The sequence below is a fragment of the Anomaloglossus baeobatrachus genome, chromosome 4 (assembly GCF_048569485.1).
Source record: "Anomaloglossus baeobatrachus isolate aAnoBae1 chromosome 4, aAnoBae1.hap1, whole genome shotgun sequence".
NCBI classification, from domain to species: Eukaryota; Metazoa; Chordata; class Amphibia; order Anura; family Aromobatidae; genus Anomaloglossus; species Anomaloglossus baeobatrachus.
Window position 1 is genome coordinate 431,283,735 of NC_134356.1, and position 27,160 is coordinate 431,310,894.

General features: G+C 42.8%; 1 protein-coding gene across 1 annotated transcript; it reads left to right on the forward strand.

Annotated features, from left to right (window-relative positions):
• Positions 1-4,362: 4,362 nt before the first annotated feature.
• On the forward strand, positions 4,363-24,451 carry LOC142301614 (TRPM8 channel-associated factor homolog). Its single transcript, XM_075342642.1, has 7 exons — positions 4,363-4,979; positions 5,731-6,680; positions 9,433-9,527; positions 11,081-11,294; positions 15,115-15,354; positions 19,530-19,864; positions 24,090-24,451. Exons 1-7 carry the CDS (start codon positions 4,363-4,365, stop codon positions 24,339-24,341), a joined length of 2,703 nt encoding a protein of 900 aa, XP_075198757.1. The 3' UTR covers positions 24,342-24,451.
• The last annotated feature ends 2,709 nt before the right edge of the window (positions 24,452-27,160 follow it).

Consider the following 27,160-nt stretch of genomic DNA (forward strand, 5'->3'; position numbering starts at 1 on the left):
ACTATGGTGATAGATGGTGAAGGGTCTGCTGCACAAGTCTTGCCGTCCCCACGACTTGTGTGTCAATCCTCTGTCTGTCCAAGTTCCGCCACTGCTTCTGCCTCCTCCACCTCATCTGGGTCCTCCACCTCTGCCCCAAGCCTGCCTGGTCAGGCCACCAGCGTTCTCACTGCGCAGAAGGAATCACGCACCCCTCATTACTATGCTGGCAGCAGAGCGCAACGGCATCAGGCGGTCTTTAGCTTGACATGCCTTGGGAATAAGAGTCACACAGCTGAGGAGTTGTGGTCAGCTCTGCGGTCCGAGTTTAATAAATGGTTGTCTCCACTCAACCTGCAGCCTGGTAAGGCCGTGTGCTACAATGCTGCAAACCTGGGTGCGGCCCTTCGCCTGGGCAAGGTGACACACGTAGCTCATGTGTTGAACCTTGTCGTCCAGCAATTTTTAACACACTATCCCAGCCTAGATGGCCTTCTGATCAGGGCACGAAAACTGTCTGCTCACTTCCGCCGTTCAAGCGCCGCAGCTGAGCGACTTGCATCGCTCCAGAAGTCTTTCGGCCTGCCGGTTCATCGCCTGAAATGCGATGTGGCGACACGCTGGAATTCAACTCTCCACATGTTACAGCGACTGTGGCAGCACTGCCGAGCCCTGGTGCAATACGTCATGACGTATAGCCTGGGCCAACGAGATGCAGAGGTGGGGCAGATCACCCTGATGGAGTGGTCTCAGATCAAGGACCTATGCACCCTTCTGCACAGTTTCGACATGGCGACGAATATGTTTAGCGCTGACAATGCCATTATCAGCATGACAATTCCAGTCATTTACATGCTGGAGCACACGCTAAACACTATTCGGAGTCAGGGGGTGGGACAACAGGAAGGGGAGGAACTACAGGAGGATTCATATGCGCAAGGGACAACAACATCACCAAGGTCCAGACGTTTATCATCACCAACGCAGCAGGCATGGGACCATGGGGGACAGGGATCAACAAGGGCACATAGTAGCAGGCTAAATGTTGAGGAAGGTGCAGGAGAACATGAAGAAATGGAGGACGAACTGTCCATGGACATGGAAGACTCAGCAGATGAGGGAGACCTTGGTCAAATTTCTGTTGAAAGAGGTTGGGGGGAGATGTCAGAGGAAGAAAGAACGGTTAGCACCTCTATGCCACAAACACAGTGTGGACTTGGTGCGCATGGCTGCACAAGACACATGAGTGCCTTCTTGTTGCACTACCTCCAACATGACCCTCGTATTGTCAAAATTAGAAGTGATGATGACTACTGGATTGCCACACTATTAGATCCCCGGTACAAGTCCAAATTTTGTGACATATTTCCAGCCATAGAAAGGGACGCACGTATGCAGGAGTATCAGCAGAAGCTGTTACTTGATCTTAGCTCGGCTTTTCCACCAAACAACCGTGCAGGTGCAGGGAGTGATTCTCCCAGTTGTAACTTGACAAACATGGGACGGTCTCGTCATCTTCAACAGTCTACCCGTACCAGTAGGACCGTATCTGGTGCTGGTAACAGCAATTTTATGGAATCTTTTCATAATTTTTTTAGACCCTCCTTTGCAAGGCCACCAGAGACAACAAGTCTGACACATAGTCAACAGCTGGAGAGGATGATACAGGAGTATCTCCAAATGAACATCGATGCCATGACTTTGCAAATGGAGCCTTGCTCCTTTTGGGCTTCAAATCTAGAAAAATAGCCAGAGCTCTCCAGTTACGCCTTGGAGATTTTGTCGTGTCCAGCTGCCAGCGTTGTCTCTGAACGTGTCTTCAGTGCTGCTGGGTGTGTGCTGACAGATAAGCGAACGCGTCTGTCCAGTGACAATGTGGACAGACTGACGTTCATCAAAATGAACAAGTCATGGATCCAGAAGGAATTTACTACCCCTGTGTCATCCTGGGGAGAGTAAATGCTTGTGGATTTGGAATGTGCTTGATGCAAATCAAAACATCCTGTTTGCAACTAGGGCACAAGTGCTGCCACTGATAAGGTGTCTGTGTGGGGCCCAATTTTTGGAAAAAAAGGGAGACTCCGCTTGGAGTAACCCTTGCTTGCTGTGTTTTTTAAAAATGATCCAAGATGAACAGAGCTGGGATCAGGAAAGACTTTGCTACCTACCCCGGTGTCATCCTGGGGACGGTTAAGAATAGCGTATTTTTGAATGTGCTTGATGCAAATCAAAACATCCTGTTTGCAACTAGGGCACAAGTGCTGCCACTGATAAGGTGTCTGTGTGAGGCTCACCTCAGTTGCTGTGTGAAGCTGACCGGAGCGGCGGTGTATTCTGCTGCTCCTGTCACCTTCATGCAGCACAGCTGGATGCGACGCTGGAGGACTGTGGAGTACGCCGGACATGGAGGGTTTGTCGGGGTTAATAAATTGGTGATGAGGGACTTTGTTAGTGTTTTTTATTTCTAATAAAGGATTTTTCGGGTGTGTGTGTTTTTTAACTGTAATTTACAGATTAATCATGGAAGGAATCTCGGGGAGATGCCTGACATGATTAATCTAGGCTTTAGTGGCAGCTATGGGCTGCCATTAACTCCTTATTACCCCGATTTGCCAACGCACTAGGGTAAATCGGGAAGAGCCGGGTACAGTCCCAGAACTGTCGCATATAATGTATGCGGCAATTCTGGGCGGCTGCTGACTGATATTGTTAGGCTGGGGGGCTCCCCATAACGTGGAGCTCCCCATCCTGAGAATACCAGCCTTCAGCCGTATGACTTTTTCTGGCTGGTATTAAAATTGGGGGGGACCGCACGCCGTTTTTTTAATTATTTAATTATTCATTTCACTGCTCCATAGTGACACGCCCACCGACTGCTGTGATTGGGTGCAGTGAGACACCTGTCACTCAGCGTGGGGGGCGTGTCTCACTGCAACCAATCATAGGCGCCGAAAAGCAGGAAAGCAGGGAATACGAGATTGTTTAATGAGCAGCAGGCTTTTTCAAAAGAGGAAAAGCCGCCGGAGTTTAGTGAACAGCTGTGCAGCGCCGCGGCAGTGATCGGGGAACGGTAAGTAAGAGAGAGGGGGGAGACTGACTGACAGACTGTGAGAGGGGGACAGACAAGACAGAGAGAGACAGACAGAGCGAGACCGACCGACGAGAGATAGAATGAAAAAAAAAAATGACCGACATCGCTAGTAAAAAGCACAAAACGTGCGTTTTGGACATCGGAGTGCCACACAATGTTTTACGTAAAATCTTTCATGTATTAGTCTGAAAAAGTAACACACACCAGCTCTATCTCACTATTGGGTATGTGCCCTTAACATTTCCGCTATGAAAATTCATTTTGGTGTCATTTTGGAAGGTTTTCTGGTGAGTCCGTAAAAATGGTGTAAAACTCGGACAAAATTGTTCACAGCTGTGACTTTTGAGTGATAAATGCTTCAAGGGGTCTTCCCCATGCTGTTGCCATGTCATTTGAGCACTCTTCTGCGACGTTTGTGACATTTTTAGGGTTTCTACATGCTGCCGGGGGTCATTTCAGAAAAATACTCGGGTCTCCCATAGGATAACATTGGGCTCGGTGCTCGGGCCGAGTACACGAGTATCTTGGGATGCTCGGCCCGAGCCTCGAGCACCCGAGCTTTTTAGTAATCGCTCATCACTAAAGGCTATGTAGACAAGGGGTTTTTGGAGCAAAAACTGAGTAGAAACTCTCAATGTCAGCAAAAAGACTTTGTGCGCACATAACCTTAAAGGTATGTGCACCCAGTTTTCGGGGAAGTTTTTTTGAAATGGGTATGCTCAAACAAAATACCTGAGGAAAAAAAATCAGTGAAAAATCCTGTAAAGATTCCTGGACTACTGTATGTGCACATCGAGTCTTTTTTTTGCTGAGGTTTGTTTTTTAGCAAAACTCAAAGTTTTAAGCTTTTTTTTTTTTTCTAAAAACCACTGTGCTGTTCGTATGATTAAAAAAAAATCTTCAAAACTAGTTCAGGAAGCTAAAAACTCCACAAAGGGTAGAGGAGGTTCCTAAAGTGGTTTGAGCTTGAAGAATATTTCATTTTTGAAATTCTGCAAAAAAATAAAAAATAAAAAATCACTAGAAACATACCCTGCACAGAGGAAGCTGAATTATCGACCTTTATAATTTAGGAAAGTACATACTACAGAGAGAATATATATATGTATACACACAATCACAAAACTGTCTTCTGGCTGGATACAAAAGATTCACCTAGATTTATAAAGGATACAATACTGAAAAGTGTACTTCAATTTTCATTTTAACATAAATTGTTAATTTTATACAAATTTTTTTCTGCATGAATTCACACTTTTTTTATGTCTTTTTAATTTCAGTTAATAAGAACCATGTCTGCTAGTGAAGATTACAAGTCCCTCGTCAAGGGCATCAAAAATCTAGATTTCTCTGGGAGCAGTGTGCCATGCAGTCTTCTTCTGATAGGTGACACCGCATTCCCAGTGGTAGTGAGTCCTGAAAAGCATGTCCTTATTGCTGCCTCTAGGTACGGAAAAGGACGAATTGTAGTGATGACTCATGAAACATATATGGATCATCCTCAATTTATGGATTTCCTGAAGAATGCCATATCATGGCTGAAACCTTCCTCAGAAGCAGTAATTGGAGTTGACACAGATTTCAGGAGTTTGGAAAAAACACTTTCTGAGTCTGGCCACAAGGTTGAAAGGATAACTGAACTGACAAAAGATTTAGGAGTTCTTTGTAAAACTGATTATGAGGAGGGTCAGGCAGAGGAGATTATCTCATTTTTGAAAAAAGGAGGAGGTCTTCTTATTGGAGCTCAAGCCTGGCATTGGGCCTACAAGCACAAGCCGGATAATGTCCTGTTTCATTTCCCTGGAAATAAGATTACCTCTGTTGCTGGAGTGTATTTTACAGATAGTTATGGAGAAAGAGGAAATTTTGAGATCAGTGATGAAATGCCATTGACACCATGGCACAATGAGTGAGTATAGACTGTTCACAATGCTTCTAATGTACAATTGTAGTATCATTACAAATATCCTATTAGGGAATTCTTGCGCTCACTTTCTGTGATGCCATCTCTCTTTCTCTCTCTTTTCCTGTCCTTCTCTTTCTTTTTTTTTCTCTTTTTCTTTCTCTCTTTCTTAGCTAAAACTATGAAATAATCAGTCTCCTGAAATTGTTACAGGAGCTCAGCAATATCTCCCTCCTTCTCTTCACTGCCAGATAACGCATTAGATCAAAATTGATGGAAATGGCTGCTTTCGATTACAATAACCAATCCAATAGTTGGATGATTGAAGAAACAAACTATCACTCATTTCAACTAATGAATGAACATTATTGTTTAGAAATATGGTTGGGCGTGTTCATTTTTTTCCAGCCAATCATCTGTACTTACTGAATCAAAAGGTGCCTTTGTCCAATATAATCAGACGTGTGCATGCGGCCATAGCCAAACAAATGATGGTATGAATGACGATCGTTCATTCATCAATTTATTTCCTGTGATCCTATTCTTTTTATATATATATTGTATTTATTAAAAAACATTTTTTTATAGGTACTGTTTTTATATACCTTACTAAATAGAAAAATGAAATCCGATAAAAGGGACTATTCATTCAAGATTGGTGCATGCTCATACCATATACATTGAGTTGAAATTTCTGAGATAACTTTGTTTATTGTCACATATTCAGTGCTAAATTTTGTGGTTTTTGTCTTCATAGTGTGGACTTTTTAACTGACCTAAAGATTTTTCTAAAAGGCATAACCAGTCTGGACATCAGTGGAAGAAGCATTTCTTCAGAACTTCTACTTCACGGACCTCTAACATTTCCAGTTGGAATGACTGATGACTACCGATGCTTTGCTGGTGCCGCCTTTTATGGCAGAGGACGGGTTGTTGTTGAGGGACATGAATCATTTTTAGATAAACCAGAGCTTAAGACTTTCACCATAAATATAATTTCTTGGTTAGACATGGATAGAAAAGGCGTTATTGGTGTTAATAAAGAATTGGAAGCCCTTGTTGACATCTTGCAGAAAGAAGGCTTACCTTGTGTAGTATCTGCTTTGGTTCCTGGACTCAGTGTGTATTGCTGTACATCTTACAGTGATGGGGAAGCTGAAAAAATCCAGCAGTTTGTGGCAGAGGGAGGAAGTCTTCTTATTGCTGGACAATCTTGGTATTGGTCCTACTCCAATCCAGATGTGGTTTCTGAATATCCTGGCAATAAAATTCTTAACAAATTTGGAATAAGTATTCTACCCAGGACAATTGATCGAAAATTGTATAAAGCGCTTGATTTTGAGGTAGTGGCTAACACTTATCGCTTCCTTGGAGCATTGTGTCATCTTTTGAGGGATCTTAAAAGTGGGTCTGAGATAAAACCACCTTTGAGTTATTGGCTGTCCCAGCTCAGAAAGGATGTGGCAAGTTTTTTGAAGTTACCAGTGTGCCCTATAACATCATCAATAAGGAAAGAGCTTGCATATCTGGTTCAAAACTGTAATTTACCAAATGTTGGTCAAGAGTGTCCTGTGAAAAACTGCTCCAAAGAAACTTTTATCATGTGCTTGGCCCAGGAAGTCAGCTGTCTGGATGACTTAGCATTCTGCAATGTTCCTTGCATAGGCAAAGACTATTTAACAGTAGAGATTGATGCTACAAATCATGGTAACGTATACATTTAAGTCAAGTCATAATAGCAAAAAATTAGTTAATAATGTTGTAGTCCAAATTTGGGTTCAATTCTACTATACACATTAGATGAAAGTGGGTTTGTGAATTTCCATTCAACGATGGCCCAAAATACATCAAAGACTACATCAGCCAATATAATTTTTTTTCCAGCCAATGATTGAATGTGTACTGCAGCCATTGTAAAACTTTGTCCTGTCATGTCTGCAATCTGTGCACATGGCTGTCTCCATGTGCCTGTCTGCACAGAGAATGAGCATAGAAGCTGCACTAGTCCAGTTCATAGAGTAGTGCATGCTCAAATCTATTTCACATGGACTCGAGGTCTATATGAACATTAGCCCATATGCATTAGGATATAGATTAAAATTGAGTTCATGTTCCATCTGTTTCACCACCTACAGCACACAACAAAAAAAGTTTATGAATGCACCCTCAGAGTGTATTCTATAGGGTGCTTAACACGCTGCGACATCGCGAGCAATAGCTTGTGATGTCGTGCTCGATAGCACCCGGCCAGGTCACTGTTTCGACATGGGGTGATCGCTGCTGTAGCGAACAATATCGCTATGGCACCATCACACGCACATACCTGCTTAGCGACGTCGCTGGAGACACCGAACAATCTCTCCTTTAAGGGAGTGGTTCGTTCGGCGTCTCAGCGGTGTCACTAAGCGGCCGCCCAATAGCAGAGGAGGGGCGGAGATGAGCGGCCGGAACATGCCGCTCACCTCCTTCCTTCCTCATTGCCGGTGGATGCAGGTAAGGAGATGTTCGTCGTTCCTGCGGTGTCACACATAGCGATGTGTGATGCCGCAGGAACGACTAACAACCAGTGGTGTGCACCACCAACGATATTATGAAAAGGAGCGACGTGTCAACGATCAACGATTTTTGATGTTTTTGCGATCGTTGATTGTCACTCCTTTTAGTCACACACAACGATATCGCTAACGATGCCGGATGTGTGTCACGAACACCGTGACCCCAACGATATATCGTTAGTGATATCGTTGTGTGTAAAGTACCCTTTAGTGTGCCAAATTTTCTAAAGACCACTTGCGGAATGGCGGTGGTCTCTGTATATCGGGTATTCTGAGAGTACGCGATCCTGCTGGCTCATTACTTCTGATCAGAGCTGGCACAGAGCACAGTATCGCTGTGAATATACTGTATATATGTGCATTTAATAAGAGTGTCCTTGTTTTTTCATAACTGTACCTTTTGATTACAATTATAAGACACTTTGTGTATATAGCTCCAAAGTCAGTGATGAAGATCATTCAGGAGCAATGAGGATGAACTTTAGGTTTTTGTATGTATATGCAGGGGCCCTAATTTTTTATTTAAAATGATTGTAAGCAATAAAAATGGTTTGTGATGATGAGCATAGTCTTTAATGATTATGGAAGGAGGTCGGGCACTGCAGAGCAATTACGCCGGGCAGTGGAGCCGTACTCACAGTTCAGTGAAAAGCAGCTGATCCTGGACTTCAGATGCGCCTGTATTAGAGAAGCCTGACAGAGTGGTGCTCAGCATACAATATAGTGTGGAATCCAGTCATCCAGGGAAGAAAAAGCGGCTACTCACTCTGTACGTGGCAAAAACTTTATTCTGCAATTGCAGACATTACAGGAGCAGTGAGGGGAGAAAAAGAATGCAGGGACGGGGAGTGGACGACAGCCTGTTTCGCGCTGGTAGCTCTTTGTCGACTCGACAAAGCGCTACCAGCGCGAAACAGGCTGTCGTCCACTCCCCGTCCCTGCATTCCTTTTCTCCCCTCACTGCTCCTGTAATAGTCTTTAATGACCAGGCTTAAAAGGGCTTTAATAAGCATCCATTATTATTTTTTTTTGCCTCTGATTGTTAACAGGTATAACATTTTATTTTTCTCATTAAGAGAATGAGGCTCTGTGTTATGCAGAACAAATTTTTATTCTTCTTCCAGCACTGTTTTGGGGTACATATAAAATAATGTGTAGGTTTTATATTTTTTTTCTTTTCTGAGTATATATATATACATATATATATATATATATATATATATATATATATATATATATATATATATATATCTGTCCAGACTAGATGTGATTCATTATTTCCACTGTAACTGAGGTATTCATACAGACCCCAGTTACAGGGGAGAACAGCCTCCTGCTATGACAAACACCACTTGCAGAGCTGATCCAGACAGCAGAGATGCTAGGACTGAGCATTTCTGGTAAGCCTGACTTTCATGTGATTGCCAGATCCTAGAGAATGTTGATGATTCTGTTCACTGCATAAGCGCTAGTTAAGTGCTATGTAGCCAGCGAAATCAAGGACAGAAGAACTGCCAATAAACTGCTTATGTCTCTGAACTTTGGCTCCAATAAACAGTAAAAGACAATTTTAAACCCCATCAAGCACTTTTCCCCTGGTCCTGTCACAACAGCTGTTAAGACATTGATTTTCAAGGCAAATACACCAGCCTCATTCTCTCTGATATCTATTGATCTATTTAATAATGTATGAATTTTTTATTGTGAAATCATATGACTCATCTGCTTTAATTTCCTAGAATTAAAATTTTGACCTTGTGTATCTCTTGTGGCGTATCTATGTTTGGTGAAGCATGCATCTTTGCCATAAACCAGAGAAAAGCTAAAATACTTGCATGCATGCATTATATTAGAGCAGAACATTTTAATTAGGTGTTTGTGGTGTTTCATTATTTTTTATCCAGGTGATGATGCATGGAGGAGTACTGGACTCTACCTGCCTCCTGGAAAACCAGCAACACTTGTATTTCCAACCTCAATCGTGGGAAAAGGTCTCGAGGTATCTGCCTGCACATCTGTGTCCCAGCTTGAGAAGGAAATCTCATTTTCAGTCCAGTTTTTGTCCCATCAAAGCAAAAATTTTTGTAGATAGAAACCTACCTTGTAATAGACTGACAAGCGTAGGAGCCACAGCTTAACTCTATGGCCCCTGATGTTGCAGAAGAAACATAATGTCACAGAATTTCTATTCATTAGAAAGCGCAAATCTAAAAATAAGAAGCGCTGATAGTGTTAAACCAGGTGGACGAGTATAGTATATAGGGAATATACACTCACCTATTTTGGTTGTGAACGTCACAACCACTGATAAGCATAAGATAAGGGCGTCTGCTGCAGCCCCATGTGGATGATCATTCAAAATGGAGAAGAGAAGGGGTTAACGCCACGCATCAGTCAAATGAAACTGTATAAATGTTGCTGAATAAATGTCTTTCCTTTTATTTCTTTGGTCTACGCGTTTCGAGGTATAAACCTCTTCCTCAGGACCAGTACATCAACAAAAGCAAAGTTTGTACTGGTCCTCGAAACGCATAGACTGATGAAATAAAGGAAAGACATTTATCAACATTTTATACAGTTTCATTTGGCTGATGCGCAGCGTTAACCCCTTCTCCTCTCCATTTTGAATATTCATTAGAAAGGAAATTATGTAATACACTATAACACCAAAATGTAAATATAAGGTAAAGAAAAAAATAGTACCACCCATTATATTAGTATATATATATATATATATATCTATATATATATATATATATATATAGATATATATATATATATATTTAATCAGACTAAGTTGGTATTTATCCCATTCACAGTTTGCTTTTATTGTGTTTAAAATAACTTGTTTCAAAGCCAAACTGTTTTTTGTTTTTTTTTTCCATTTAAGCAAAATATTAGGAATAATGATGCGCAAGCTCTACCATGCTTGGGTGATGGGTACTCGTAACGAGCAGTTGGACGCTCAGATGGGTGCAACTCATGTATCGAGTATAATGGAAGTCAATAGGGGACTGGAGCATTTGTACTGAAGATCTGAAAAATTCTTGTTACCCATTGACTTCCATTATACTCCATACACGAGCCCATCTGAGAGTCCAACTGCTCCTTACAAGTACTGGGCACCTTAGTATGGTAGAGCTCACTCATCGCTTATTAGGAATATAACTGGTACTTGCTTATTTATCACATACAAACCAACTATAAACGCATTATTTTGACACAATAAAAGCTTTTAAAAGAAACATGGACTGTCACTGTCTAAAGGGGAAAAAAATCTTCAAATTACCAGTTTTCTGATGATAAAAAGGCCAATTTAGAGCTACAGCTCTTTGCTACGTATAGTAGATACATCCTGCATGGTTGTTGTGCCCTTAGTATGGAATATCAATAGCTGAGTATACAAAACAAAGTTTTTAACATCTAAACACAGTAACTTACGGTAGATTTTAGCTTTGAGCATAAGTCAAAACCTATAGTAATGCAAAGAATATAGTAGGGGCTGTAAACTAGAGGGAACTAATTTTATTCTCACCTATGGCCTTGTTTCAGGTGCAAGTTGGCTGCCATTCTGATGACCTGAGCTCAGCAGAAGAGTTGTATCGGGCCCCAGTGGTTGTGCAAAGAAAGAATGTTGTGGCTGAAAAGGTTGTGATATCCAGTGTCTGGGGAGGACTCCTTTATGTTATTGTCAAGGGGAAAAGTCAACTAGGAATTGTTCCAGTTACAGTCTATGGGGCAGAGCCAGCTCCGACATTTATAAAAGGTAAGTAAATTTTAGTCTGCTTTACTTGTTATTTTTATGCTACTTCTAACTACAGTTCACCAGTGTTCTTACATTGTTTTCTTATTTGATATTGGCTATGACTATAAAGTGGAACATAATTACACTAAATAAAATTACTTTTCTGCTAGTAAATCATTCCACATGTTGCTATGTACACTGCGAGACATAAAAATCGATTAAATGGCATTGGAAAACTTAAAGCAATATTTAAACCCATTTCAATAAATGCAATACATTTTTCTAGTCCCATAAACAATAATGTGATATACTGTATTTCCATAGTCTGCTTTATTTAGAAGATAGTCACTTTGTGTGTACGCAAGTCTAAAATAAATGCTCAGGATTGACACAATATTCTTGTGACACCACTCACTCAGAGAACAAATATCAACCATAGTAAAGAAAGAAGAAAAAAAATGTATTAAATAAATGTATATAATCAGCAGACATGTGCGCCTGCTTATCGCATAGATCGTGCTTTCAAATACTGACAGGGCAATTTAAATGGCCGTGGCAGCAATCTCACCATTTCCTGACGCCATTGGAGGCCCCATGATGTGATCACGGGGCACCAATGGGTTGCCATGATAGCGCAGGGTCACCTGATGACCCTTGACGCTAGCAAGACGTATTTCCTATTACAGCCGACAGAGTACCGGTTCTCACAGGAACGCTGCATTTCTGCTGATCAGAGTGATGCTGGTCTGATCAGCAGAAATGCACAAGTGATCGGACTGTGTGATAAAGTCCGCTAGTAAGACTAGTAAAATCAATAAAAAAATGTAAAAAAAAGTTTTAAAAAATATGAAAAAATAAAAAAAAAACTAAGTTCAAATTACCCCCTTTTTGGTCCATTGAAAATAAAACAATAAAAATCACAAATATACAAATTTAGTATCACCTTGTTCAAAAATGCCCAATTTATCAAAATATAAAATCTCATAAATCTAATTGGTACACGGTGTTGCGAGAAAATTTCAAGTGCCAAAATTACATTTTTTAGTGGCTGCAAAATTTAAGAAAAATGCAATAACAGGCGATCAAAACTTAACATCTCCCCAAAAATGGAACAAAAAAAGTCAGCTCGAAGCGCAAAAAATAAGCCCTCACTGAGCCATAGATCTTAAAAAATCAGAAAGATATGGGTCTCAGAAAATGGCGCCAAAAGTGCAATTTATTATTTTGGACAAACGTCTGAATTTATTGGAACCCTTAGATAAAAGTAAAAGTATACATGTTTGGTATCTACAAACTCGTACCATCCTGAGGAATCATATGGACACCTTAATTTTAACATATAGTGAACATGGTGGATGAGAGACCTCAAAAACTATTGTAAAATTGCACTTTTTTGCAATTTCACCACACTTGGAATTTTTTTCCTGTTTTCCAGTACACTATTTGGAAAAACGAATGGTTTTACTCAAAAGTACAACTCGTCCCACAAAAAAACAAGCCTTCATGTGGCAATATTTATGGAAAAATAAAAAATGTATGGCTCTTGGAAGAAGGGGATGAAAAAACTAAAATAAAAAAAAGGAAAATCGCCGGGGTTGAAGGAATTAAATTTGCCATATGGGTCCAGACATATGGGGCTTTTTCTTAACTGCTAATTTTTATGGTCTTTATCAAGGGGGTGTGACTCACAGGATTCCCTGGGGATGTGTCTTTAGATTGCTCTGCATTTTTACCCTGTGAGCGGTGGTGCTCTGGTTCTGAAACACTTTGGAATTTTTTTTGACCAGCTTAAAGCAGATAATTTAACCTGCATTCAAAACCAAAAAATAATATAAAGTTTGATCGTTGCCCTTAAGTTGAGAGCTGCAATTTCTTATGTTCTTTTGGTTGTCACATTAAGCCATGATGAAATTCACTTTTTTTAACTTTGCTGAACTAGAACCACCCTCTTGCAAAAGACCAGAAATGTAGTAATGTTTATAAAAAGGCCCATACCTCTGGAACAGTATGGCAGATTTAAAAGGTAAAAAAATTAGAATACTCAGGGAAGCAGCAGGTATAAAATAAAAGCAAAAGCTGCCCATTTTTGACTTAAGGCCACTTTACACGCTGCGATATTGGTACTGATATCGCTAGCGTGGGTACCCGCCCCCATCGGTTGTGCGATATGGGCAAATTGCTGCCCGTGGCGCACAACATCGCCCAGACCCATCACGCTATTTACCTGCTCTGCGACGTCGCTGTGACCGGCGAACTGCCTCCTTTCTAAGGGGGCGGTCCGTGTGGCGTCACAGCGACGTCACTAAGTGGCCGCCCAATTAAAGCGGAGGGGTGGAGATGAGCGGGACGTAACATCCTGCCCACCTCCTTCCTTCCGCATTGCGGGCGGCAGCAGGTAAGGTGAGGTTCCTCGTTCCTGCGGCGTCACACGGAGCGATGTGTGCTGCCGCATGAACGACGAACTACATCGTACACGCTACAGCAGCGATATTTGAGAAGGGACCCCCATGTCACCGATGAGCGATTTTGAACGTTTTTGCGATGATTCAAAATCGCTCATAGGTGTCACACACAACGACATCGCTAATGCGGCCGGATGTGCGTCACAAATTCCGTGACCCCAACGACATTGCATTAGCGATGTCGTAGAGTGTAAAGCGGCCTTTAGTTACAGGTCCTCCTTTAACAATTTTCATTTATTTTCTAGGTTTCTAGTGAATAAGTCTAATCAAATTTCTGACCCTTCTTGCTACATTAACAATAACTGTTATCTATGGTGGAAATGTGCTGCCCCGGTTGGCCTCTGATGTGACAGGGCTGGTGCACGGCTGTCTGAGTGCTTATCAGGCCTGACCAGGCGTGCGTGCCAGGCTTTTTGTGGGGTTAAAAGTAATAAAATGAAAGGGAAAATTAAATACATAAACAAATGGTTTGTGACACTAGTTGGGTTATTTGGCCTGGGTATGGCTGGGTACTCCAGAAGGTCCCCAAGAGGTAAGTGGTGATAAACAGTGCCAGAGAGTTATCCCCTCTCCCCTCCAAATAGGGCTAGTTCCTGGAGAGCTTGGAGCAAGCATGGTGTAGCAGGGAATAATCAGCCATCGACAGGTCAGTGAACTTTTAACTTTTACTGAAGATCTGTACACTGTTCCAGAAGATTCCATACAGCTCCCACTAAGATGTCAGTCTGACCTACCCAATGGGAGTTCAGTTTCTCTGCTGTGATGTAGTGTAGTCTTCCTGCTGCTAATTCCCTTTCTGGAAAAAGGTATCTTGGAGCTCAGGGATTCCAAGACAGACAAGTACTGGATCTATTATCCCTTCCAGTGAGCAGGCAACTTGAATCCTATTGGAACACTTTTGCTTGCCGCAGTTTCCAGATTCTATGCAGCTGCTGAGCTCCTGGGCAATACACTTTACTGCTCCCTATAAAAATAATCCAAGCAGTCTCACAGTCTACCACGGTCGCTGGAAGTCTGGGTGGACGTGGGGACTGATACTGCACCTCATTACAGTTTATCCCTTAAGAGAGCACACAGCACCTGTCTCCAGGACTGTCTCCATTTTTCCAATCCTGCATTCTAACTTCTCAAGCACCTCCCCTCTCCTTCTAGGGATCAAACACAAGCCTTAGTAACAGGCAACAGTGCCCACACCCCAGTAAGGGATTGGAGGAAAATGTGAGTATGCATTTAACAGAGAAACCAAACCTCACCAAAGCTGGCAATACATATTGAAATATCACACATGCAGACATTCTTTGTGGCGATCGAGAAGTAGGGCGCCACAAAAATAATATTGCCCTTTTTTAAAGTGAGTAAATATTTTTTTTTTCTTGCAGGTCAGACAAGCCTTTCTTTCTGGTTGGATACAATTCGCAAATACCCAGCTCCTTGGGCTGAACTAATAACAGACAACATTGTTTTGACTGTTCCCTCTAATGTGATCCGGTCTTTGGATGATCCAGAAGCTTTGCTGTCTGAATGGGACAACATAATGAATGCAGTAGCTGAACTTGCCGTTATTCCTAAAAAATTTGTACGTCCTGAGAGAATTGTTGCAGATGTGCAAATTTCAGCAGGTAAGAGGATCTACCTTTTAGGAACATATTAAAAAGGCATTTTGTAGCCTTGGTAAAGGTTAGCTCATTTTAAACATATTATATTATTGGGTAAAACGTGTGGTCATGGTGTCATTTTGTGCACCTCCCAAATATTAAAACAGTCATACTTACTTGTGTCTTGAATAGAATTAAATTCTTTTGAAAGCAAAAATAGCTGATTTAGTACTTTAGGTAAGAGGTGACAAGCTGTAGTGGTGACAGTGAATGTGTTTAGCCCTACCCATTGGAAACTGTGGATGATATGGAACTCTTAGCTGCTTCTGTAATAAAATACAATAGTGTTTGATGCATATGTTGCGGACGGGGGCTGGGCCGCTGCAGGGGCTGCTCGGATACGGGTTTGTTACTGCGGCTCGAGTGGTAGCCAGACTCGGGCTCGAGCTCGTACAGCCGTCCGTCCTCACAACCGTAGGAAAGGGGGGTATTTACAGGGGATAAAGTCTTTGTCAGTGACGCCACCCATGGGATGCGGTGAGAGTTGGTAGCACCACCGCTGCCTGGTGATGGGACGCCCGGGGCTGATGGAGCAAGGCAACAGGATGGAATCCCCTCCACAGGTAGGGGAGGTGTAGTCCCAGGGCCCAGGGTGTACGGGAGTAATGGCTACGGAGAATGACATGCAGGGTTGGACCGGTGATGAATGGTGTACTCACAGTTCCAAAGAATTGCACACAAAGTCCAGTGGTAAACCAAATTGCAAGTGACCGATCGCCTCCGGCAGGTGTATTCGAGTCCCACACCCGGGTGTAGCAAACAGGGGTCCCTTCCTTCTGCACTCAGTGTTTGTGTTTTCAATGGGACTTGGAACGGGGAAGTCCACTCCCGGTACTTTGTATGTTGGGAGCTGTGGCCCGTGAAATCTGCCCCTTGGGATCTCTGTGGGTTCTGGCGGACACCCTATCTCCCGCGTTGGGCTTCCGTTTCGTTCTCTGGGCTTCTGTAGAACAAGGCCTGAAACCTTGTTCCCGGCTGGTCAATTGACAAGGGGCTTGAAACATTCCTCGCCCTAGGGTCCAGGCACCCCATATGTGCACGGCCTCCAGACCAGATTCCCACTGTCGGCAATGGCGGGCTACAACCCTGCCCCGGTCCACTTTAGGTCTCCCGTGACTGGATCTCTGTCACCTGTGGTCCTTCTTGCCGTCTGCCACCTAGTCCGGTAGTCCAGGGGCCCCAACCTGTTATGATCTGGAACCATGGAAGACCACTACAAATCATTGGCAAAAAGGTGACAAGAGCATTGCCAACTAATCTGGCCACCATCCCCTTACTAACCATCACAACTAGAAGTAGCCGAGGGGTGAACTAACATCCTGTGCACCGCGAACCCAGCCGGAGAACTAACTATCCTAAAGGTAGAAAAGATGAATAACTCTCTGCCTCAGAAAATAGACAAAAATAGCAAGCCCCCCACATTCAAAGACTGCGGTGATATAGGAAAAACACAATACACAGGTAGATGACAGGATTAGCAAAAGGTGAGGCCCCTGCTGACTAAAATAGGAAAGGACAGGAAAGGGACTGATGGTGGCCAGAGAAAAACCCTGCAAAATACCAACTTCCTGATAGTACAAAAAGGCCCTCAGATCACTCGATCTGATCTCCGTCCTATACCAGGTGCCCTTGTCATACCAATGAACAGAAAACAAGAATTATAACAAATTCAACAAGCCACAAACACATGGACCCAAAGGAGCTAAACTCCACACAGAACTGCAGGGAGTTCCTCAACAATCCCTGGAAAGAAATAAACTGAAACCAACTACAACAAATGACAAACCCAGATAAGCAAAAGAACCAGACAATAAATAAAGAGCAAGCACTTATCTGGAGTAGATGTGGTGTAGAGCAGGATTAAGCAGGCTAGAGATACAAAGAACAACTGACATCCGGCAACAGCCTGCAATCAGACCAGGACTTAAATAAGCAGAGAGTTAGCAAAGGAAACACCCACTGCACAACACACCTGGTCTCTGTCCAAACCATTCCTGGCCACCAGAGGGAGCCTCCCAGCAGCCAAAACATAACTAACATTCACAACACCAACCCCTAACTCCGCTGCACTTCACACTCCTCCACTGTCAACTGTCAGAACTCAACTCCTGTATTCCCACCCCTGACACCTCAGGACCCCTAGGTGTGTGCTCCCATCCGCCTGGGCCCGCCCACTGGTGTGTCCCTATTCTCATGGGGGGGTGACTAGGCTTTACTGGCTGGTGTTGTGCACCTGGGTGTGGGTTTTGTGTTGGACTGCCAAGGAGGATGGAGTTTTGTACCTGAGAGATTTGTACAACCTCTGTGACTACCTGTTTTTTTTTGTTTTTTTTTTATTTCTGTTTTAAAGTATTTTTATAGGATAATTTGGGTATATACAATACAATACAGTACATTACCATAAATAACAATTAAAAGCTTGCCATAACCTAGTTACTTACTCATATTGTACATAAACATTTCACACATAAGAAGCTGAAACATAAGGGAGAAGAGGAAGGGAAAGAGAAAGGTAGGGAAGGAAATATTTATTGGGGAAGAGGTAAAGAGCAGGAAAGAGAGGGAAATCCCTTAAAAAGGGACAGATGACAAGCATCTAAACATCTTCAATTACATTATAATTCAGTTCTTGGATAAGTCGTGCTAAATATTAATGCGTAGATTTAGTAGCGGAGGATTATGTAAAGTCTTGAATATAACTTGCTAAAGGTAGAGTATGGTATAATATATTCCTTGGAGAAAGGCCAACAGCTAGAAGGGGATAAAAAGTCAGGTTAATAATACATATCAAGCAATGTTTAGCTCACGATGTTTACTATGCTTGTCCAGGTCGAGATTAAACCTCAACTCTGGGGGGAAAGAGTTCGGCCTTTAGGTGAAACGAACAGTTCTTGAATAAAGGTCCTTAGTCCACCATTAAATGAAGAAGTACTAACGGATGTTCCAAGAAAAGAGTAATAGTTCCAAAGTATAAAGTTAGTGGTGGAGTATCCATTGTAATCCTACAGTAGCCTTATAAATGGTAGATCCAGTAGGGCTGAAAGATTTAGTATTCTTTTCAGATAAAAACTTCTAAGATCAAGATCCATATTTTCAGACTACAACTGATCAGAGACCATGTAAAAAGAATTCTTAAGTGGAGTAGATATGATGGCCATTCTGACTACCTGGTTTTAACAGGGCATCACACATACATGCCGTCATCTCATCTCCTTTTGTCGGAGATGCTGAAAATCTGAGCAGAAGGTCTACATAAGTGGGAACAGAAATCAGATGAAAGATGTCAGTAAATCACACTCAGGTCTGCTGAGCCCCTTTAAGTCATTTCCCTATCCTTATTTGTTTGCAGGGCAATTATCCTGCTCTTACAGCCATTTTGCATCCTTTTGCAGCCCCCTAGCCATTTCTATGACCATTTTACAGCACAGAAGTTCAGGTCTCCATTACTTCTATGGGGTTTTGGGGTCAAGTTCAAGGACCGAACCAAACTTTTAACTAAAGTCACAAACAAAAAGCAGATATCCAGTGGATCACAGGCTGTTATTTCTTAAACAGTAGCTTTTATTGCTTATAGTTAAAATCCATCGCAGATGGTATTTGGTAGACAAAGGGTACAGTGCGTAAAGTTCATCCATTGGAACTTGGATGAACTTTACGCACTGTACCCTTTGTCTGCCGGATACCATCTGCGATGGATTTTAACTGTAAGCAATAAAAGCTACTTTTTAAGAAAAAAACAGCCTGTGATCCGCTGGATGTCTGCTTTTTGTTTGTAATTTGGACGTCCTTGCCAGGGACTTTCCATGCAGGATCTAGTGTCAAATCCTGAATGTTCTACGTGCAGAGAGCTGGACTGAATATCATTTAACTAAAGTCCAACCAAACCCGAACATCCACGGGTTTGCTTATCCCTACTCCCAAGTCTTACTGAGGCTGTGTCTTTACTATCTATGTTGGTGCATGTGTGGTATAAACTTCAGAGGGGAAAAAAAACTCATAGATTGGATATTTTCTTTTCTGATGGACAGTACAGATGGTAGAAGTACTGTGTGTAAATGTACAGGTGTTGGCAATTCAGCCACAGTTTGTTACTTACAAATTAGTGTTTTAACTTCTGTTATTAAATTATTTCACTATAGGCTGGATGCACGCTGGGTACCCAGTCATGTGCCATATACCATCAGCAACGTCTATAACAGATCTGCAAAGTATGAAGAAGGGAATATGGGGGCCCATTCATGAACTCGGGCACAATCAGCAGCAGAGTGCTTGGGAATTCCGTCCTAACACTACAGAAGCAACATGTAACCTGTGGTCGGTATATGTAAATGAGAATGTGCTGGGAATCCCAAGGGATCAAGCTCATTCTGCCTTGAAACCAGAAGAAAGAGATGCCTGTATCAAAGAGTACTTGAAGAATGGGGCAAAATTGGCCGACTGGAATGTGTGGACCGCACTGGAGACTTATCTACAGGTAGGACACAAAACCTACTACGTGCAGAAAATCTTTCTTTTCCAACCAACAAAATTTTGTAAAATGGCCCAACTTAAAAATTATAGATCAGACTACAGAGTTTGATGTCTGTTATCATTGAAAAATATAGGTCTGCAATTTTTTAATTAATGCTATTACAAAGTTCTAAGCCTCACTGAGGCAATACAAAACAACTATAGTATAGTGTAAAGTAGGTTTGTCTAACCCTATTTCTTCATGTTTTTACTATTACATCATGTGCAGAATTATTAGGCAAGTTGTATTTTAGAGGATTTTTTTATTGATCAACAACTATGTTCTCAAATCAACCCAAAAGACTCATAAATATCAAAGCTTAATATTTTTGGAAATTTGAGTGTTTTTTTTAGATTTGGCTATCTTAGGAGGATATCTGTTTTTGTAGGTAACTATTACTGTGCAGAATTATTAGGCAACTTAATAAAAACCAAATATATTCCCATCTCACTTGTTTATTTTCAGCAGGTAAACTAATATAACTGCACAAAATTTAGAAATAAACATTTCTGACATGAAAAAACAAAACCCCAAAAAATTAGTGACCAATATAGCCACCTTTCTTTATGATAACACTCAACAGCCTACCATCCATAGATTCTGTCAGTTGCTTGATCTGTTTACGATCAACATTGCGTGCAGCAGCCATCACAGCCTCCCAGACACTGTTCTGAGAGGTGTACTGTTTTCCTTCCCTGTAGATCTCACAGGTTCTCTATGGGATTTAGATCAGGTGAACATGGGTGTCATGTCATTATTTTTTTCATCTTTTAGACTAGAGGTCTCAAACACGTGGGCTGCATGCGGCCCCTCAGGGTAGTTCGTGCGGCCCCCAGGCCCGTGCCCCTGTTCACTATCGCAGCAGGTGCAGGGGCCGCAGCCACTGTCTGCACTTTATGTCAGATGAATGTGTTGCCGGCGCTGTGCTCTCGCGCTGGCAACACAATCTTCTGACATAAATCACTGACAGTGACAGTGCAGCTGCCGCGATAGTGAACAGGGGCAGGGGCCTGGGGGCCGCATGAAGCAGAGATGAGGCAGCGGAGGGAGCACGGGACAGGTGAGAAGAATGGTTTGTGTGTGTGTGTGTGTGTGTGTGTGTGTTGGACGTTAACCCCTTAGCGACCTATGACGTACTGGGTAAGTTATGGCTCCCTTGTACTTAAGGACCCATGACGTACCCAGTACCCAGTACGTCATGGCGAAATCGCAGCCCCGGTGGCTACGATCGCTGCAAATACCTTAGATTCGGGGTGTAGGGGACCCCTCCCCGGACCTACGGAGGCTGTGATTGGCTGACGAATGCCGCTCAGCCAATCACAGCCACTAATGTTTCAGCCATTGAAAATTGCTGAAACATTGAAATCCAGCAAAGATCAGTGCAGCTGTAGCCCTGGTCATTGGCTGGAGCTGGGTGACCTGTGTTTCACCCGCCCCCAGCTCTGATTGGAGAGATCGGCCTTGTGACCGATCTCTCCAATCACTGTGGATCTGGGGCTGCAGACCACTCCCCTCAGCTTCACTCCGGTGTCTATGGAAGGTGAGGGGAGCTGCTGACCCATTACTGCAGGATGGGGACAAAGTGCGCACATTACTATGAGATGGGGATAAGGCTGGGGACATTACTATAGGATTGGGATATTACAAGGATGGGCACAATACTATTGGATGGGGACAAAGTGGGCACAGTACTATAGGATGGGGACATTACTATAGGATGGGGACAAGGTGGGCACATTACTGTAGGATAGGGACATTAGTACAAGGGGACAAGGATGGGAAACATTACTATAGAATAGGGATAATGCTGGGGACATTACTATAGGGTGGGGACAAGGTGGCACATTACTAAAAGATGGACACATTACTATAGAATGGGGACAGTACTATAGGATGGGGACATTGCTACAAGGGGACAAGGATGGGGAACATTACTATAAGATGGGGGACAAGGATGGACACATTACTATAGATTGGGGACATTACTATAGGATGGGGAGAAGGATGAACACATTACTACAAAATGGGGACAAGGATGGGGAACATTACTTTAGGATGGGGACAAGGATGAGCACATTACTGTGGGATGGGGACTAGGATTGGGTACAATACTACAAGGGGACAAGGATGGGCACATTACTGTGGGATGGGGCACAATACTACAATGGGACAAGGATGGGCATGTTACAACAATATGGGGAACATTACTAAAAGATGTTGGTCAAAATTTCTATATAGTGCTAATTGTAAGACTATTAGTTACAAGAAAGGAATAAAATGTAAAAAAAAAAATGTTTATATTTAAACAAAGAATGTGCACGTTTGCTATAATGAACAAGTGAAAATGTTCAAAATCAGTGATCCCAAGGTGTGTAAAAAAAAATAAAATATATTATATATGGTACCAATAAAAATGTCACTTTGTCCTGCAAGGAATGCGGCCCCCCAAATTATTTTTTCCTCTGCGCGGCCCATACACCCAGCCGAGTTTGCGACCCCTGTTTTAGACCTTTACTGGCCAGCCACGCTGTGGAGTAGTTGGATGCATGTGATGGAGCATTGTCCTACATGAAAATCATGTTTTTCTTACACGATACTGACTTCTTCCTATACCACTGCTTGAAGAAGTTGTCTTCCAGAAACTGGCAGTAGGTCTGGGAGTTGAGCTTCACTCCATCCTCAACCCGAAAAGGTCCCACAAGTTCATCTCTGATGATACCAGCCCATACCAGTACCCAACCTCCACCTTGCTTGCGTCTGAGTCGGAGTGGAGCTCTCTGCCCTTTACTGACCCACCCTCTGGTCCATCCATCTGGCCCATCAAAAGTCATTCTCATTTCATCAGTCCATAAAAGCTTTGAAAAATCAGTCTTGAGATATTTCTTGGCCCAGTCTTGAAATTTTATCTTATGTTTCTTGTTCAAAGATGGTCGTTTTTCAGCCTTCCTTACCTTGGCCATGTCCCTGAGTATGGCACACCTTGTGCTTTTTGATACTCCAGTAATGTTGCAGCTCTGAAATATGGCCAAACTGATGCAAATGGCATCTTGGCAGCTTCACACTTGATTTTCCTCAAAGCATGGACAGTTATTTTGCACCTTTTTTGTCCAACACGCTTCTTGCGACCCTGTTGGCTATTTGCCATGAAACGCTTGATTGTTCGGTGATAACGCTTCAAAAGTTTGTCAATTTCAAGACTGCTGCATCCCTCTGCAAGACATCTCACAATTGTGGACTTTTCAGAGCCCATCAAATCTCTCTTCTGACCCATTTTGCCAAAGGAAAGGAAGTTGCCTAATAATTAAGCACACCTTATATAGGGTGTTGATGTCATTACACCACACCCCTCCTCATTACAGAGATGCACATCACCTGATTTACTTAATTGGTAGTTGGCTCTCAAGCCTATACAGCTTGGAGTAGGACAACATGTATACAAAGCATCATGTGATCAAAATACTCATTTGCCTAATAATTCTGCACACAGTGTAGTAATAATATATTTAATACAATAACAATGTATTTAAAATGTCTAATGTAAAACCATGAACTTGTGCTTTGGACAATGCTTGAGAGTTGAAGGCTAATTCTACTTTCCTCTAGCTTGGACAGGTCTTTAAAGAGAATCTATCATCAGGTATTTGCTATCCCATCTGAAAGCAGCATGACATAGGGATTGTAACCCTAATTCCAATGATGTGCCACTTACTTTACTGAGTGGTGCGGTTTTAATGAAAAAGTGTTATATCTGCTGCCATTCTACCAGTTCTTTGAATGGACAGCTCTGTAGACACCTCCCTCTGAATGATTAGAAGATTTCTGTGTATGGTGCGCATAAGCAGAAGCTGCCAATGAGTGCTGGCAGCGTAGCTGGACTACAGTGATTTTATAAAAACTACACTAAGCAGTTCAGTAAGTGACACATCAGGGTCTCTGTCTCTACATTATTCTGCTTTTAGATTTGGTAGCAAAAATCTGATGACATCCCCTTTAACCATGGTTAAGAGTACTTAAGTGTTGGGCAAGGGTAATGGAAGCTTTGGTCCTTTCTTGGAGTAGGGAATCCTCAGTGTAGGCTTTAAGTGAAAGGCATTGGTATAACAATCATCAATCCATTTATGTATACTTGCTCTTTACAATCATTTACGTTTATTTGAGATAACATTGTGTTTTTCTATTTTTTTTTTAGCTACAAGAGGGATTTGGTTGGGATCCCTTCAAGCGCCTTTTTTCTGACTATCAGACCATGTCCAATGTTAGTACTGAGAATACATGCAAGATGAATCTGTGGGCAGAAAAGTTTTCTCAAGTAGTCAATAAAAACCTGTCCCCATTCTTCAAGGCGTGGGGATGGCCCATTGATGAAGCAACTTGGCAGAAATTGTCCACACTGCCTGCATGGGAAGAAGACCCCATGAAGACCTATGTTGAGTCAAAGTAAATTCCATAATAAAATTAGCATACTCATTTCCTAACAAAATATTGCTCAACTTTCAAAAATAATTGCAAAAACCCATGATTGGTGGAATAAAGGTTTCTTGATATTTTAAAGTAAGTGTATTAGTACTTTTGATTTTAATTGAGATGAAATCATCACTTCTCAGGGTTTTGATTTCTAATGGTTCTCTTAGTTCATAGACACATAGCAATGCAAAAGACAAAGTTAGCCAGCAATTCCTAATAAAGTGAAATAAATTTGCAGGTTCCTGTGATTGTAATGTAAACACAAAACCACAAAAAAAGTAACAATATTCAACACTCAAAAGCTAAGATATATGCAACCACTTAAAATATAGTTTGTTTGAGTCCAGTTGCTTCCACAAGGAATCCTCATACAGATGGAACCCCATGACAATGTCATATCCTTCAGACATGTTCTACATATAGACAACGGTGCATATGTCCCAAACATTGTCTAGAATTTAGCACCATTTTTCCAGGAGTAAGAGCAAGGGTTACCATACAAATCATTGTATAAATGCAATGTATGACACTGGCTATCGTTAAGTCTCTCGGCCAAACCAGGAGGCAGAAGAGTTAAAAAGTTCTGGGCTAAAATCATAGGATGGAAGTCAAAGGCAGATGTGCAAGACAAAAGAGTAAACAGGTCAAAGTCTGTGGTCAGCGATCAAAAGAGTGCGTAGAAAGAAAAGGGGCTAGGCAAATGAATAGTCAAAGGCAAAGTAGAAGGCAACAAGAAATGAGAACTACAAACACAAGGCACATACTGTACTTCACAGTGTAAAGCTACAACTGACAATGGTCTGATGATTGACAGCCAGCTAAATAGCTAGGCAATCACCCTGAAAGGTGACAGCTGGAGGAAGTCCAGCAGGTTCACCCTGTGATTGGGCTGCTGGACAATTCTATAAATACTGACAGACAAGTATGCCCATGCAATCTATTGGGTGGCTGAGCTGCTACTCACACTGCATCTCTAGGATACAGTGGGCGGTGGCTTTGTGACACAATGTTTAACAATAAAGCCATTTCACATGAGTGTATTCTGGTCAGTATTTAAAAAAGACCTTTCACCAGATATTTCATGTTGAACTGGACACTCAATATAATAGTGGCTGCAGAGAGGAATAAACTTTTTTTCTCTCTTTTTCCTGGAAATATTCACAATGAAAGTATTTGGCCCCTTAGCAATTAATTTTTTTTACGTCTAATACCATGTTTCCCTGAAAATAAGACACTCTGTCATATTATTTTTTGAAACGAAAAATGCGCTACGGCTTATTTTCAGGGTAGCGCTTATTTTTGGAGAAACTTGTTGGGGCTATTGGAAGGCAGACACCCCCCAGGAAAATTGTACTTACCAAACCCCAGTTATCTGCATCACTCCCAGGTCCTCCTGCATTCTGCAGCAGGCGCACCCAGCAGGTCCTTGTGTGTTCCACAGTTGTTCTTCCAGCAGAGCAGGTCCTTGATGTGTTCCACAGTGGTCCTCCAAGCAGAACTAGTCTTTGAAGCATTCCAAATCAAGTTCTCTATGCGTTCCACAGCAGTTCTCCCAGCAGAGCAGGTTCTTGATGTGTTCCACAGCAGGTTCTCGATGCGTTCCAGAGCAGGTCCTTGATGCATTCCACAACTGTCACACTCCCAGGGCCCAGGCGCCGCTCCTTATCCACTGATCCGGTCCCGAGATCACGGCGCCGCTCCTCCGGGAACAGGATATGGCCGATTACAGGTGCAGGATATAATAGACTTCCTTTTGCATACAGGCGGTGCTTGTTCAACGAGTTCTTGCAGCTTAGTCTCTTGTACTAGTGTTCAAGCCCTCTGTGTTCTGTTTCTGGATTAACCGTCTCTACCCTCAGAACCTGACGCCCGGTGTATGCCTCAGCTCGTCCGGCTCCCTGGAGATTCCCCGGTGTCCGTTAGCAGTGGATCTCACCATCTTCCCTCTGCTTCACTCCGCCACCGGCTCTAGATTACATCCGACGTCTCCAGCCTGCATTTATAACTGGTTCCGGACTTTGCCTGCTGTCTTCGCCCGGCTCCGGTCATCCGTCTAGTTTCCTCCGGTCCAAAGCCACCGCGGAATCGGTCCTCATATTCTGCCCGGACTTTCCAAGGACACTCCCCGTATCCCGCCTGTGTTCCAGCTGCTGTGCATCTAGGCCAGGGGTGGGGAACCTTTTTACTGCCGGGGGCCATTTGGAATTTTCTACCAACCTTCGGGGGCCGCACCAAATTATCAACTTGAAAACGACCAGGCTATATTTGGTTAAACAATTAATTAACTCACCCCTAATGTGGTGGCTGGAGCGGCTGTGATGTTCAGTGATATTGATCATTTTGTTTCTCACAACTGCATACATCACAGAAGACACTGGGGTGCATATACATCACAGGAGACACTGAGGCATATACATCACAGGAAACATTGAGGCATATACATCCCAGGACAGGCTGGGGCATATACATCACAGGAGGAGCGTATAGATCACAGGAGGGGTGTATACATCACAGGAGATGCTAAGCATGGACAGCACTAGTGGCGGGCGCAGGCAGCACTAGGCGGCAGCACAACGGACAGCACTAGGCGGCACAACGGACAGCGCTAGGCGGCACAACGGACAGCGCTAGGCGGCACAAAGGACAGCGCTAGGCGGCAGCACAGAGAGCGCTAGGCGGCAGCACAGGGAGCGCTAGGCGGCAGCACAGAGAGCGCTAGGCGGCAGCACAGAGCACTAGGCGGCAGCACAGAGAGCACTAGGTGGCAGCACGGACAGAACTAGGTGGCAGCACGAA

Bases quoted from the DNA above. Each gene is read 5' to 3' on its own strand.
- LOC142301614 (XM_075342642.1), top strand. From the start codon at position 4,363: ATGTCTGCTAGTGAAGATTACAAGTCCCTCGTCAAGGGCATCAAAAAT. The intron at 4,980-5,730 runs GTGAGTATAGAC...TTGTCTTCATAG, and splicing joins TTGACACCATGGCACAATGA to TGTGGACTTTTTAACTGACC. The intron at 9,528-11,080 runs GTATCTGCCTGC...GCCTTGTTTCAG, and splicing joins TCGTGGGAAAAGGTCTCGAG to GTGCAAGTTGGCTGCCATTC.